Raw genomic sequence first — 16796 nt, forward strand, 5'->3', positions numbered from 1 at the left:
GTTCAAGAGAGCTAACCATGACACCGTATAACAATTATTTTTTAAAAGATTTTTTTTCTCCCAAGTCATTAGATTCAAAGTTCAGAGTGCTAACTATTACACCATATAACAATGTGAATATATATTGTTTGAATAAAGATAATATTAAAAGTGAGAAAGAATATATGCAACAAAAATTAAAACTTCTTTTTGAGTTAAGGAAAATTTGTACCTCAAAATAATCTATTGCAAATTTAATAGAAAACAACTAAAAAGTTGGTGTGCAGATGTTATATTCTGACATCATTTATCAATTATTTCTTTAAAATGATTTTATTTCCGAAGCTAAATTCAAGTTCAAGTGTGCTAATCCTCTCAACTAGCTGCAACAACAAGAGGTGCATATCCCTCAGGCCTCCATGAGGTCATGGATTCGAGCTCGTCAAGCGACAAGTCTTGCGCTTAGTTAAATGATGAAGTGTGTCGCTGGATTCAAAGTCAAAAATGCTAACCACTACACCATATAATCTATTTGAAAATATTATTTTTTAATAAAGATAATATTGGAAGTGACAAAAAAAATATTACAAATATAATAACTAAAATTTGTACTTAAAGATAATTTAATGCAAAATTTGATAAAAAGTAACTAAAAAATTGGTGTAAAATTATTATATTTGTTATAAACATACAAGAGAGATAACAATGAGAGAATGTATTATTGTTTATCAAAGGGATACATTTATAATGTTCCTATGTGTCCAATGGCATCTATTAATAATGTTTATCAAAGGTATTCATAATGGTGGAATATGAAAACTAAGAGTCTTACACAATGGCATTCATTAATTATATTGCATTTATAATACTCCCCCTTGGATGCCATTGGTATACTGCCTCATTAAAAATCTTATCAGGAAAACCCATTGGGATAGAACCATGATTAAGGGAAAAAGAATGCAGTACGTAAAATCCCCCTTTTGCTACATCACTTTAAACTTTTAAGTCTCTCCATGCCAATATTATATAGTAGTTTTTCAAAAGTTGTAGTAGGCAATGCTTTTGTAAATATCACCTTTCTTCTAGAGATCATGAGTGAAAAAGAATTTTGGTGTTATGTGTTTCATTCTATCGCCTTTAATATATCCTCCTTTAATTGTGCAATGCAAGCTGCATTATACTCATATAAAACTATTGGAGAATTCTTGTTTATAGATAAGCCACATGACTCTCGAATATGATGAATGATTGATCTCAACCATACACATTCTCGACTTGCCTCATGAATAGCGATGATCTCGGAATGGTTTGAAGATGTGGTGATAATTGATTGTTTCATAGATCTCCAAGATATAGCTATACCACCATATGTGAATATGTAACCCGTTTGAGACCTACCATTATGAGGATTAGATAAATACTCTACATCTGCGTACCCAATCAATTCGGCTTCACATATATGTGGATAATATAATCCCATGTCCATAGTTCCTTAAAAGTACCGTAAATATGCTTAACTCCATTCCAATGTCTCCTTGTCGGTGAAGAACTATATCTCGCTAATAAATTTACTGCAAATGATATATCAGGTCTAGTATGAGTAACCAGATACATTAGTTCTTCAATAGCACTAAGATATGGTACTTCATGACCAATTAGTTCTTCATTATACATACGAGGTCGAAATGGATCTTTATTAAATCAAGAGATCTCACGATCATTGGATTACTCAGGGGATGCGTTTTATCCATAAAAAATATTATTAGTACTCTTGATGTATAATAAGATTGATGGACAAGAATTCTATTATCTAAATGCTCAACTTGCAAGTCAAGACATAACTTTGTTTTTCCCAGATCTTTCATATCAAATTATTTCTTAAGATAACTAACTGTTTCAGATAGTTCATCAGTAGTTCCAATAATATTCAAATCGTCCACATAAATTGCAATTATTATAAATTGTGATCTAGATCTCTTAATAAACACACATGAACATATTGGATCATTTTGAAATCTATTCTTAAATAAATATTCACTAAGACGTTTATACCACATACGTCAAAATTGTTTCAATCCATATAGAGATTTGCATAATTTAACCGAGTAAAGGTCCCAACGATCTGAATTAAATGCTTCTGGCATTTTGAATCCTTCAGGGAGTTTCATGTATATGTTTTTATGAAGGGAGCCATATAAATATTCCATAACAACATCCATTAATCTCATCTGAAATTTCTCGTGAATTGATATACTTATCAGATATTTAAATGTTGTTGCATCCACCATAGGAGAATATGTTTCCTCATAATCAATACCAGGTCTCTACGAGAATTCCTTGGCAACAAGTCGTGCCTTATATCTGACAATTTCATTTTTCTCATTTATTTTTCTTATAAACACCCATTTATAACCGATCGGTTTAATACCTTCAGGGGTACGGACGATAGGTCCAAAAACTTTATGATTTGTGAGTGATTTTAATTCAGCTTCAATCGCATTTTTGCATTTTGGTCAATCATTTCTCCGTCTGTATTCTTCTATAGAATTTGGTTCATGATCCTCATCTTCTTTAACAATATCGCATGCTATAACATATTCAAAATTTTCATCGACGTCGATTCCATATTTTTCCAGTCAAAACATAGTTTATAGAGATCTCTTCATTTTCAGGTACTTGTATTCCTTTGGAATCATTTTTTCAATGACTGGATACTCTTCTAGAGTAATTGTTTCCTAATTCTTTTCTTTTTCGAGGATTTTTATTTTTGGAATTGACTGGTCTACCACGCTTCACTTGTACTTTAGGCTCGTTAGCAGTAGTGGGTTGTCCTTCAGGGACATGAATCCTAATTGGAGTATTTGTAGCTGGATCATAAGATTTAGTAACCTTTTTAGGATCAGTAAAAGCATCTAGAAATTGATTTGCTAAATTTTGCAAGTGAATGATTTTCTGAACTTCAAGCTCAAATTTTTATGTACGAGGATCGTAGTGAGCTAATGATAACTCACTCCAGATTATTTTCTTTTTCAACTGCTTATTTTCCCCTTTTGGTCAGAAATATCATTTCATTAAAATGACATCGGCAAATCGTGCCGTGAATGAGTCACCTGTCAATGGCTCAAGATATTTAATTATAGACGGTGATTCATATCCAACATATATCCCCAATCTCCTTTAAGGTCCCATCTTTTTGCATTGTGGTGGAGCAACTGGCACATATAACGCACATCCGAAAATTCTTAGATGGACAATATTTGGTTCCTGACCATAAACCATTTCTAAAAGGGAGACCTCATTATAATGTGTAGGTCTAATACGAATTAATGTTTCTGTATGTAAAATAGCATGTCCCCAAGCTTGTATCAGAAGTTTCGTTTTCATAAGAAACGGTCTTGCAATTAGTTGAAGAAGTTTTATCAATGACTCTGCAAGACCATTTCGTGTGTGAACATGTGCTACTAGATGTTCAAAACTTATCCCAATTGGCATACAATAACTATTAAAAGCTTGGGAGATAAATTCTCCAGCATTATCAAAACGAATAGATTTAATTAAATATTCGTGAAGTGAGCTCGTAATTTGATAATTTGAGCAAGCAATCTTGCAAATGCTTGATTACGAGTTGATAATAAACACACATGTGACCATCATGTTGATGCGTCAATCAATACCATAAAATATCATAATGGTCCACATGGTGGATGAATAGGCCAACATATGTCACCTTGTATCCTTTCAAGAAATTTCAAGGGTTCAGTCCTAATTTTAGATGGTAATGGCCTTATTATTAACTTCCCTTGTGAACAAGCAGCAAAAAAAAATCCATTGGGTAAAAAAATCTTTTGGTTTTTCAGTGAATGCCCACATGAATGATTAATTATTCTTCGTATCATAATAGTTCCAAGGTGTCCCAATCTATCATGTCATGTAATAAAATTATTTTGATCGAAAAACTTCTAGTTTGTAACTACATGTACTTCGCCAACACTTATATTTGTGAGATATAATCTGGAGGAAACTGCGGGTAATTTTTCTAAATAACATTTTTTTACCCGAGATGATACTTGTGATAGATAAATATTTTTTATTGCTTTCATTTGAAGTCTCGATGTGATATCCATTTCCGTGGATATCTTTAAAACTCAACAAGTTTCTTCGAGATTTGGACGAATACAATGCATTATCAATACAAATGTTTGTTCCTTTAGGTAATATAATATTTTCTCTTCCGGAGCCTTCAATAATTTTCGAACTACCCAATATTGTATTCACATATGTCTCTTTCATCACCAAGGAAATAAAAAAATTTGTTGCTTTTCAAATTGGTATGTGTTGAGGTACTGTCTACGAGATAACTATAGTTTTCATTCATCGTGTGTTCGCTTCCAGGAACCTTCATTTTCTTCATTAAATAAAATATAATATTAATAATTAATAACGAACAAATAATAATAATAATACAAAAAGCATCATCAAACTAAAAATATATATATAAGACATTAATTAATACTGCTTTTATTTATACATATTTATTTCTTATTGTTATTATTTTTTTATTTTTTTTTCGAAATTTTATTAAATATTATAATGAAAACACAAAATATCAAATGACCTAATTCTTATTTTCACGCTCGACAAGAAAATCAGCTACGTCAAAGCCGGAGAAGTCATCGAGTCCAAAAGCTACTTTATCATCACCGGGAGCCGAAGTCGAATTGGACTCGATGGTCCCTTTTCCTTTTAGCGATGCTTGATAAAGATTGATAAAATGCTTCGGTGTACAACAAATACGTGACCAATGACCTTTCATACCGCAACGATAGCATTTGTTTTCTACGGTCTTATTAATTTGATCCTTTTTATCATCGTTTCGGATATTGTGTCGACCACCACCACCACGTCCATGACCATTTCCACGGGCACAGCCTGAAAAATGACTACGGCCACGACCACAACTACGATGTCGTCCTCTATAATTATATGATGCCACACTCACTTTAGGGAATGGGTTCGATCTAGTTGGACGTGCCATATGATTTTTTATTAAAAGCTCATTATTTTGTTCGGCCAATAATAGACATGATATTAATTCTGAATATTTCTCAAAACCTTTTGCACGATATTGCTGCTGCAGGAGCATATTCGATGAATGAAATGTGGAGAATGTTTTCTCTAACATGTCTCTGTCAGTAATAGTTTCTCCACATATTTTGAGTTGAGAAGTAATCCGAAATCAAGCATAATTATATTCACTCACCGATTTAAAGTCTTATAGGCGCAAATGAAGCCATTCAAATTGAGCTTTTGGAAGATTGATAGTTTTTAAATGATAGTACCTTTCATTCAAATTGTTCCATAGGACAAATGGATCTTTCATAGTTATATACTCAATTTTAAACCTTCGTGAATATGACGACGAAGAAAAATCATTGTTTTGGCCTTATCTTAGTCGGATGCAGTGTTTTCATCTTTGATGGTATTTCCAAGACCATTAGCGGCAAGATGAATTTCACCATCTAGAATCCATGAAAGGTAATTCTTTCTGGTGATGTTAAGAGCCGTGAACTCTAATTTCGTAAGGTTCGACATGAAATTGTTAGATGAAATAGTTAAGATTGAAAGTATAAGAGAATACCGTTGTCAATCTTGATCTATTTGGTTTTCACAAATGAGGTGTAAAAATTTGGCTACCACAGACGAGGAGGGAGCCTTCGACCTTTGCTTCAGGATCAAGAGTTATCGTGTTATAAACATACAAGATAATGAACAAGAGAGATAACAACGAAAGAATATATTATTGTTTATCAAAGGGATACATTTATAATATTCCTATGTGTCATATTTATAGGACTAGATACATAGAAACTAATTATCTTCATAATGGTGGAATATGAAAACTAAGAGTCTTACACAATGGCATCCATTAATTATATTCATTTATAATAATATTAAATTATTTATCGATTACTTCTTTAAAAGGATTTTACTAAAGTCAAACCCAGCGACAATTCAAAATTCAGAGTGTTAATCATTACCTCATATATTCATTTGAACATATATTTTTTAATAGAGATAATATTGAAAGTGAGAAAAAATTAGATGCAAGTGAGAAAAAATACAACTAAAATTAAAACTTCTTTTTGTTACAGAAAATGTCCATTGGGAGTCAAACCCAAGTCAATAGATTCAAAGTCTGGAGTGCTAACCAATACAGCTGTGTTGATTTTGGATTTTTGGAACTCCCTCGTTGGTCCACCAAATCAACTCATTCAAAGCCCAGAATGATCACCCTACGATTGTGATCATTCTCTCTATAACCATAGGCCTCGTCACGGCCTATTTTGACACCTACAAGCCAAGAACAGTCAAAAGAAAGATGACTTTTGACTTATTCAACCCACCTGACCATGACCATGCTATTCTTTGGCCTCTTCACACTAAATAACCACATAATACTAAGCATTTAGATGAATACATCAACATAAGCAAACACATATTCCTCATAAATCACATTGCTATTAGAATAGATTTGGATAATTCACATCAATCAAAAGAAATAGGAATTGGATCGATGAGGAGCAAAGTGACGCGGTCCTTATTTTTCCCTTCAATATTATGCCCGTGCGCATCTCCATATTGATACATGTAATGAGCTAGTCTCGCAATATTTGTTATTATATCCACAAACTTCATCTCAAAAGGACAATCAGGCATAGTTCGAGCTGTGTTTATCTTCCTCCAAGTTTCTCTAATGAGTCCTTTAATATATTCTTGAGCTTCTTCTTCCGAGGCGCCAGTTTCATGCATAAAAAGTTGCACCGATTTTAGTACATCACCTCGTTCCAATTCGTTCTATTAGCCAAGATTGAAACATGAAAAAAAGAAAATACATATATTATTAATGACAACAATTATTGATCAATGTTTGATAACAACTAAATATTTAGTATATATTGCAATGCATTCAAAAATATTCATTATATTAATGTAGAGTGACTTGCCTTTGAGGTTGCCAAATCATTTACTAGGCGAACGACCATGGAAGGCCATTTGATGATTTCGTGATAGTTTTTAATTGCTTCCAACCCCTCTTCAGTGATGGGATTATTGAAAGTAGAAGCACAAAGAAAATATGCATGATTAATCACCAAAGGAATTCCCACAGACATCCATGCATGGTTCAAGTACTCATCAAGAGAAGGCACATGCCCCTCATGGAACCACGTGGCTTCCTTCATATAGCAACCACATAAATCTTTCCACTGCATCGTTTCAAACAAAAGATAAGTAGAAAGATCAATAATATACAAAAATAAATACGATGAGCTAGCTATGTCATGCATAGGTATCTATTGAATATTGATATGTACTAAACTCTTATGTCCCATTACATTTATGAATCCGAAAACATTAATAGCAACAATAATTGTATATGTTGGGAAGAAGGACATGTACCCCTTTGATGAGATATGGAAGGGCGTGAACTCCTTCATTCTTAAGAGCCTCATAACCCAATTCATTGACAGAATTAACATTGCCAAGAAAACATATCTTCATATAGTCTGGTAATGTTTGGACAAGATTCACATCCCATCTTTCAATTTATAGTAACAAATAGTTAGAGAACCAAATCTTTGAATCTTCAAATAGATAATATGAGATAACCAAACAAATAATCAATAACAAAAATCTAGTATGAAAATGAAGGACACACATTTAACCTGAGAAAAGCATTAGTAAAGGGATCGAGTTCATCCAAAGTGCCATATACATCGTAAATATCATCAATGGATGTGATAAGTTGGTTGACCCTTGTACACATCCTTCCGTAGTACCGCATTTCATTTTGGGGATCCGCCAAGGTCCATAGGTAACATTCCAGCAATCTATCCCTAAGGAAGGGCATTTTTTTGTCCCATCCTAAGTTCTCCCACCATCTGTATTATAAATTAATTCATGATGGGTAAATAGTAGAATGAATTTCTCATTGTGGGGATTGACATAAAAAATAGAGTTGGGAGTAAGGGAGTGGTAATATTCTATGATTTGTTTATTATTGTAATTAAAATTCTATTTGTAATTTCATGTGGTTGAAAAATATTGTCACTAGCTTATTAATTGGTTAATAAAAAGATACATTACATTGTTAAAGAACCACCTCGAAGCATGCTTAAGTTCTTCTTGATGTTCAGCTTGCACCATGTTGAAATCCAACTTAGCAAAATTTAGGAGGGTGTTATTCACATCTTCTTGCTTGCTATATGCATCTATGAACCACCTTGCCTCGAATCTTTTCATTGCCCAATGGAGTGGAACCTCAAGTGCGTGATTGACCAACATGGCCAAATTTGAATTCTTTATTATCTTCAACTTTTCTTTTAAGTGTTTCGCAGCAAAGTTTCTTGCATCATCTAATGCACTCTCTTCCTCTAACGCAAGATACGAGGCCTCATACAAGGACAATAACCCCACAATATCTTCAGACAAGTGCTTCTTGAAATTCCCATTTTGGTCTATAAATTTGTCAAAAACATCTGTAAAAGATTACCAAGATTTTAGTCCACACATTGCCCTTTATTTTGAGTGGTTGTTTTTATTTTTAATTGTGGAGTCTTTAATTTAGTTAATTAATATTTTGAAAAAATAAATTGTCCAGGAAGTTATTAGTTACCTGGAGAAACATTATAACCATGTTGTCTGAAGAGCCTGAATCTCAAAGATGTTTCATTTAAATCAACAACTTCACTTGACCAATTTGTTTCATTGTATATTGCATCCAAACAACTCTCTATCTCTTTCTCAAAGTGATAAGACACTCCTAGTCTCTTGACTTTCTCAATGAGCTCAAATTTTTGGAATGAGGTCTCCATCTTTTCTAGTATCATTATTTTCACCTCTTCTTTCAGCTTTGCTGCCTTCATCTCATATTCTTCTCCCTATAACATAAATATTATATTACTATATATGCATGATGAACTCACATAAACAAAATACATAGATTTAAAGAATATCATGTATATATTACCACATAGTTGCTGTTAAGGGACTGTATGTATTCATATTTCCAAATGGTTGGACCATAGTTAGCACACCGTCTAACTATGGTTTGTTCATCATTGAGTTCTTTCACGGTGGTACTCATGCTGCAGTTGATCAGCTGCTTGTTCCGACAATGTTGGTTCGTTGAAACTTTTGTTTTCCATGATAGTTGGTGGCCGACGAAGAAACCAACTGGTATACTTCGCAATTGTTGTTTGCAACCAATCCGCGACTTCTCGGTAGTGTGGTAAAATTTGTGGGGAGAAAAAAAGAAATCCAGTGAAGATATGATCTTCATTTTGCACTCAACACAAAGATGGAGTCTCTTGCTTAATTTGTACTTATAACTTATTAGGTTGCTTCTCTATAAATAGAGAGAAAAAGAAACATTTTTTTAGTTTGAAAATAATCAATAAAAATTAATAAAAATTGTTTAAATATAACAAGAAAAAATCAAATTTCTAAATGAAATATAAATTATTTGGCTCCTAAGTAGTCATGAAAATTAATAGTTTCAAACTTAACAAAAACATAAATGAACTTGTTTTGAACTTACATCAAAAAAGTTTGTTTTGACGTTAAGAGTTATTATCTATTTTAGTTTTTGCTAATATTATTTCTGATATGGAAATTTAATTAAAATATGAAAGTGATTGGGGAGGGAGGGAAGATCGATGTGTCACTATATCACTGGTTGGAAAAATGATAAAGGGTGATGAGAGGAAAGATAATAAAATTTTGTTATTTTTTCGAACAATCAGATTGCGCCATGTCATTCCCTCCTTGCATTCCCTCTCCCAAATTTCCTCCCCCAATAATTTCTCTTAAAATATATGTTTTTATCTTTGAATATCTTCTTTAATTTATACTTAATATGAACGTTTTCTTTTTTGAAAAATGTCTATATATATTACAAATAAAAAAAAAATTGTGTAAGCATAACGACAAACATATATATCAAAATTATGGACATTGTTCCTCGTTTATATAATGATTTTATTTAGCTAGACAAAATGTTCTCTATTTCGTTAATTATTGAATCCAGAATCTCTTGTGGCTATCATGACAAGAGGTGGAATCTAAATTAAGATCAGAAATGAACTCTCCAATTCAGTAAATCATTGAATTTCTTTTTTTTGAATAAAAAAGACAACTAGAGGAATATATGTTTCATTTATAACGAAATTAATTTGAAGACTAATCCGACAACCACAACATGTCACATAAATGCTTGAGAGTTAAGATTGTGTCTAAATTTGCACATACAAAACAAGTCATTATCAAAAGGGGTCAACCAAAGAAACTGAAACACCTTGTTCTGAAATTCACACACTTAATACCAGAAATATCATTCACATGAATCATCAATTTAAAAAAATAAGTTCATAACAATCAAAAAGAACCACGGGATCCCATAATTCACAGCTATGATGAGAGAAATCACATCAATATGAATAGATTTCATAACAATAAAAAAAATGATAAAGATAAATATTATTATCTATTATTTATTTAATTTATCAAGAAAATATGACAAACTATATATTCCAACATATCCAAATTTCATATAAAACAAATTTCAATCTATATATAAATTCACTTACCGTTAATATCTTAATTAACGATGTTTTTGATCAAGATTTAAATTTATACAAAGCATGAAATAGTAAAATACGAGAGCTATCACTAATGATCAATCTCTTTTATTCCAAGGCATAACTAAAATAATTTTGACATAAAATATGTATGGTTAACTTAAGGATTAAATCACAAGTTAAATTTTGATGTGAGAATAAAATAAATCTATATTTAATATACAAGATAATGTTTTTTTATTGCGTTAAAGTGTCAACTAATTTATTTATCAGAATATTTTATAATATTAAATAAAATCATTTTTGTAATATAAATTAATTTTAATTTTAATAATTTTATGTGTAAGACATCATTTTATTTAAATGAATTTTATATATAGATAAATGATTGGTGGGAGAATAACTTGGCACAATCTAATTGGTTGAAAAATCAAATAATTTATCTCTCTTTTCCTTCTTCCATCAAATTCTCTCCCTTATCTCTCATCTTTGATAAAATAGTAAGTTGAATGAGGACAAAAAGGAGAGATGAAAGTCAATAAATAAATAAATATATATATATATATATGACAAAGAAACATGTAAGGGAATTTGATAAAAGGAACGGAAGAGAATGATGTGTCAATACATCATTAACTGGAAAAAGAATAAAGTATAAAGAGAGAAAAGAGAGAAAATTTATTATTTTTGCTACACGTCATTCCTTTAAAATTGACAGATTTAATTTTAAATGATAATCAAATTAAATCTGTCAATTTTGATATTATATACGATCTAAATAAAATTTTCATAATTTATACATAATCCTAAATAGTTTTTTTAGTTCAAATATATGTACTCATATGTTTGGTACAATCTTGTCCATTCCCTCACCCACCAAAGTAAGGACTGCCCCGTGATAATCATTTTCAAATTACTTTTTTTTTGGCAAGAAAAAAAATATGACATCGACACCAGACAAAACATGTGTCTTTTGGCAAAGTCGCTTACACTATCAAGATAATTGAGTTAATACATCCAAATTATAACATGTACGTGTCAATTTAACCATCATACAATTTGATCATCATGTCAATTTGATAAAGACCATACACCGACCTCTTACATTAAAGTATTTTCAAATAAAAAAATGGAGACCCACATCAATTATGATCCTATCAATTATCTTGCATCGAATTTGATTTAATTTGAAATTCCACCGACAAGGACGGAACGTGTATTTAAAATTTATCCGAGCTAATTTTTTATTAAAAATTTATAATAATATCGAATAAACAAACAAAATAAATCAAGTTCACTGTCATTATTATTTTTAGCGACAGAAAATTATCAATAACAACTATAATTACGGTAAATATGAACACAATCATTTTTACACTCATATTCAGAAACAAAAATAAAACATTTCACAAAAAATTAAAATTTAATCTATAAAGTATTAATTTGACCCATACCAGAGTTATCACTGATGATCAATCACTTTTATTCTAAGGTATAACCAAAACAATTTTAACATAAAATATACATGATTAACTTAGGGATTAAATCACAAGTTAAATTTTTTGTCCACTAATTTATTTATCATAATATTTTATAATATCAAATAATATAATTTTTGTTATATTAATTAATTTAAATTTAAATAATCTTGTGTGTAAGACATTATTTTATTTAAACGAAATCTATATATATATATATAATGATGCTTAATTTTAAAAGTGTCAGAATTCTCGGGTGAATAGCAGTGGTTAATTTGGATATATATGTGAGAGTAAATGATATTTGTGTCGGATTTTGGGTTGACCCGCCCATAAACTTAAAACGGTTAAAAATAAAATTAAAAATGTTATAGGTATATTTCGATCTCGCAATCTAACAAAACAAGTACAACTCTTTAACCAACTAGACTAATAACACTTTATATTTTAAATTTAACACCAAATTTGATAAACGCGGGACGTTATAAAATTATAAATTCAACTTTTTTACTAACTAATATATATATATATATATAATTATGTTTAATTTTAAAAGTGTCCGGATTGCCGGGTCGAGAGCTGTGGTTAATTTGGATATATATGTGAGAGTAAATGGATACTTGGGTCGGATTCTGGGTTGACCCGCCCAAAAATTTAATACGGTTAAAAATAAAATTAAAAATGTTATAGGTATGTTTTAAACTCGCAACCTAAAAAAACAAGTACAACTCTTTAATGAACTAATCTAATAACATTTTAAATTTTAAATTCAATACCAAATTTATTGAACGCGGGACGTTGTAACAATATATTTTTATCCGTGTGTATCGCAAGGGATCTTCCTAGTTTTGATAAAATTGTAAGTTGAATAACGACAAGATGATAGATGAAAATCAATAAAAAAAATGTATTAAAATATAATGTATTAAAGTGAGTATATATAATAAAACTATAGAACTTAATGTTTTAACTATTCAAATATATCTTATTTAAATAAAACATTATGGTGTTGATAAACATAATATATAATAACTAAAAATATTAATGTATAATCAAGACACTTCTTGTTCTGGAAAGGTTTTATTTTAATATTTACCAAATCAAATTTTCAATTATTTACTTCTCACCAATCACATCACTTATTTCATTAAAAAAAATACTAAAATATCCTCTATTTTAAATTTTATTTATATATATTAATACACTTTAAGTCTTTTTATCAAAAATAATTATTACCTCCTCAGAATCATCCCATCATTTAAGTTTTTCCCTCTTGATTTAAAAAAAAATCCTTATCTAAACAAAGGCCTTAAATTTTGTGAGGCCTTAAAGTTTGTGAAAAGAGTCTTCCTATGAAGAAGTGAAATGTCAAATGACAATCAATGAAAGTCCATAAGAAGCTCTTAAACATAAATGACCAATATTCATACAAACTTTTTTGTCCTTAATATGAAAAGAGAATAATGATAGAATAATTAACTTGAAATGTCAAAACATTAATCATATATATATATATATATATATATATATATATATATATATATATATATATATATATATATAGCAAGATGCATCATTTTTTGAATCATTTTTATCCAGGCCAGTAGCGAGCAAGAGAACATTTCTTTATCACTAGGATGAACTTGAGAGATGGAACTGAAATATACTAATAGTATGGATAAATCATCGCTTCATCCAGATGTGTAAAAGATTCTAACCTCACTTAAAAGTCGAGTACTCTACCGTACTTTACCGTTGAGTTAGCAACCTCAAAAAATAAGTACTTCATAGCCTAACAGAACACGTCAGCTTTTATCTCATCCTTTTAATTGACATAGTTCAAATCTTCTGGTAAAATTAGGTCATAAATAATCGGGATGGGCGAATAGCTCAGCTGGTAGAGCAGATGACTGAAAATCCTCATGTCACCAGTTCAAATCTGGTTCCTGACACATGATTCGAAACCCACAAATCATTCCAACTGGTAGTTAGAATTTCTTCAAATATGTCATTGAATTCATTCGATATGTGAGAAGAGATTTGATCTCATAGAGTTCAATTCTCGTTCTCAACCCATAACCAATATGACTCGAAGCTTTCTTCGTAACTCCCGGAACTTACCTCAATAATAAGGCAAGTGTAAGTCTAGTGACTTCCTCTTTGCCCTAGTAAAATATCATTATTAGTATTGAAATTGACAAAGTTTTTTTTTAAGATACAAGAAACTCCAAGGTCTAAAACTTATGTTTCAAACAAAATTTTCCAAACTATCCATATTTCTATTCATTTTTTCAAATTACCAACTTTCTCTCTCTAAATTATTAATTAATTAATTAATTGCTTCTCTCTCTTACCCCATTAATTAACTCCTTTCTCTCTTAACTATTAATTAATATTCACTCTCTAAACTATTAATTAATTTATTAATTAACTCTCACTCTCAATTAATTAATTAAATATATTTTATAAATATTAAAATTAAATAACACATATATTTTAATTTTCCTTAAATTTATAAATATAATATATGTACTCTTTTTTTTTACATTATAAGTTTTACTTAAATTTATAAATCTTTATTATACATTTAATCACTTTTCTTTACATTATTCTCTTTATATGGTCTAGTTGATTTAAAAAAAAATTTGTGTTAGAGAGTTTATATCCAAAATTAACTAACCCATCAAAATAGTCCAATGGTAAGAATCGGATTAAAAGACAAAAAAATCACAGATTTAATTTCATCTAGAAGCGTTTTGAGTTGAAATGGGACGATGACGGTTGGATGTTATGCTAGTTCTTCATAATTTTTTAAAAAAAAATTGTAGTATAAAACAACTGTCTAACTTTGAAATGTAGAATTCCAACGGTAATAAACATGTGAAAACTAAATGTTAAATAAATTTATTATGATATTTTAAGTAAAAAGAATAATACCATATTATTTATATTTAATTTGTGTATCCTTATTTTAAATTTATAAACCTAGAAGAAATAAAAATATGATATATAAACATAGTATGTTATTCTAAAATAAATAAGTCAACTAAAATATTAAATATTTTACCTTAACAATGAGTATTTAATAGGAACCAGTGGATTATCGAGAAATGACTTTAACGGAACGAATTTTGAAAAACTGTTATAATAATATGATTATAAATGATACCTATGATGTTGGAATTATTTCCAATATTTGGGTACATATATTATTTAATAATTGTATATTAGTTGTTATCATAATAAAGATTAAAGTCCAATTAAAGTGATTTATTAAAGTATATAAAGATTATGGGTCTTATTTAAACATTTATAATAAATGTGTGGATATATTTGTGTAGAAGCAGAAATACTATTTATTATTTCGTTGATGGGCCGAATAATAAATGAGTATATTAGGGCTAGGTCCTCAACCCATATAGATAGTCTATCGATTTGTTTCTCTCATCGAACAATAAGGTTTCTGTTCATCTCTCAAGAACACTAAAGAAGAGCTATCGATATAGGGTTGGAAGACTTAAACCCTATCCACATCAGACATTCCGATCCAAGTCCAGATCCAGAATAAGAAGAGTCACATTCAGATCCAGGTCCAGGTCCAGATCTAAGATCAAGAGAAGATCAAGAAGAGAGAATAACGAAGAACGACTTAATGAACCGTTATTCATTCAAGATCCAGGTATGTTTCCGCAATTACAGTTTATCTCAATTTATCGACATAGAGTATTTATATTATAGAATTAATGATTAAAGATTTAAATTAAAGATTCTAGTAAGTGTTATCAGAGCCTCTTTATGTCGAACTATTGAGATTTAAGTTTATAAGAATTTTTTAAGAATATGAGCAGACATTTTTTATATGTTCTTGATCTAATTTGGCTAAAACGGATAATGATAGAATGAATTAATGAATAGTAATAACAGTATTTGATGTATATTTTGATCTAAATTTTTGGATTAGATTAAAATAAAGAAAAGACATCAAATATCTAAATAATTTTACATATTCATTCATATGAACATATTTTGTTTAAAGAATTGTGATTAAAGAAGTTCACATTCTTTAATTAGATATAATATATGAATATCTAATTAATTAGAAAGATAAAGAAGTTAAAATAAACAACTTAAGCATTTGTTTGTTTTAAAAAAAAATCGAGTAATATTAAAGATAAAAAATAAAAAAAGTAAAGTGAAATAATATTTTAATATTAATTAATATATTATATATATATATATATTTATTTATTGATGTTAGTTATATATATTCAGAATTATTTCAAATTTTAAAAATTCATAATAATTATGGTTTCTATAGTGTTTATAAAAATTCATAATAATTATGGTTTCTATCAAGTTTATAAATTATAGATTAAGGAATTTAATGTTTTAAGAATAATAATTAATTATTATTTTTATTAATCAAGAAATTAAATATATATATTGAGGAATTAATTAGGTAATTTAATATTTTAAGAATAACAAATAATTATTATTATTATTAATTAAGGAATTAGTTATATATGGAGGAATTATGGGACAGTCAACCTTCAAATTCTAATTGACTTTTTTTTATATAATATTTTAAGATATTAATTATTTATAATAATTAATGTATATGTTTAAGAATAATCAATTATTATTAATAAAAAATAATAATAAGGAATTATATATAATTATTACCGACTAGATTTGATAATAA

At 29.2% G+C, this 16796-nt stretch overlaps 1 protein-coding gene across 2 annotated transcripts; it reads right to left on the bottom strand.

Moving 5' to 3' along the window:
• Positions 1-6503: 6503 nt before the first annotated feature.
• Positions 6504-9342, bottom strand: LOC124944051 (terpene synthase 10-like). 2 transcript variants are annotated; one of them, XM_047484506.1, is made up of 7 exons: positions 9008-9342; positions 8654-8918; positions 8141-8516; positions 7704-7919; positions 7438-7576; positions 6984-7244; positions 6504-6834 (listed from the first exon to the last, which is right to left on the bottom strand). In XM_047484506.1, exons 1-7 carry the CDS (start codon positions 9317-9319, stop codon positions 6526-6528), a joined length of 1878 nt encoding a protein of 625 aa, XP_047340462.1. In that variant the 5' UTR covers positions 9320-9342; the 3' UTR covers positions 6504-6525. The 2 variants fall into 2 exon arrangements, with proteins under 2 accessions (XP_047340462.1, XP_047340463.1); XM_047484507.1 differs by lacking the exon at positions 7438-7576 and having other exon boundaries at positions 7697-7919.
• Between the last annotated feature and the right edge of the window lie 7454 nt (positions 9343-16796).

Source organism: Impatiens glandulifera, chromosome 6 (genome assembly GCF_907164915.1).
Source record: "Impatiens glandulifera chromosome 6, dImpGla2.1, whole genome shotgun sequence".
NCBI classification, from domain to species: Eukaryota; Viridiplantae; Streptophyta; class Magnoliopsida; order Ericales; family Balsaminaceae; genus Impatiens; species Impatiens glandulifera.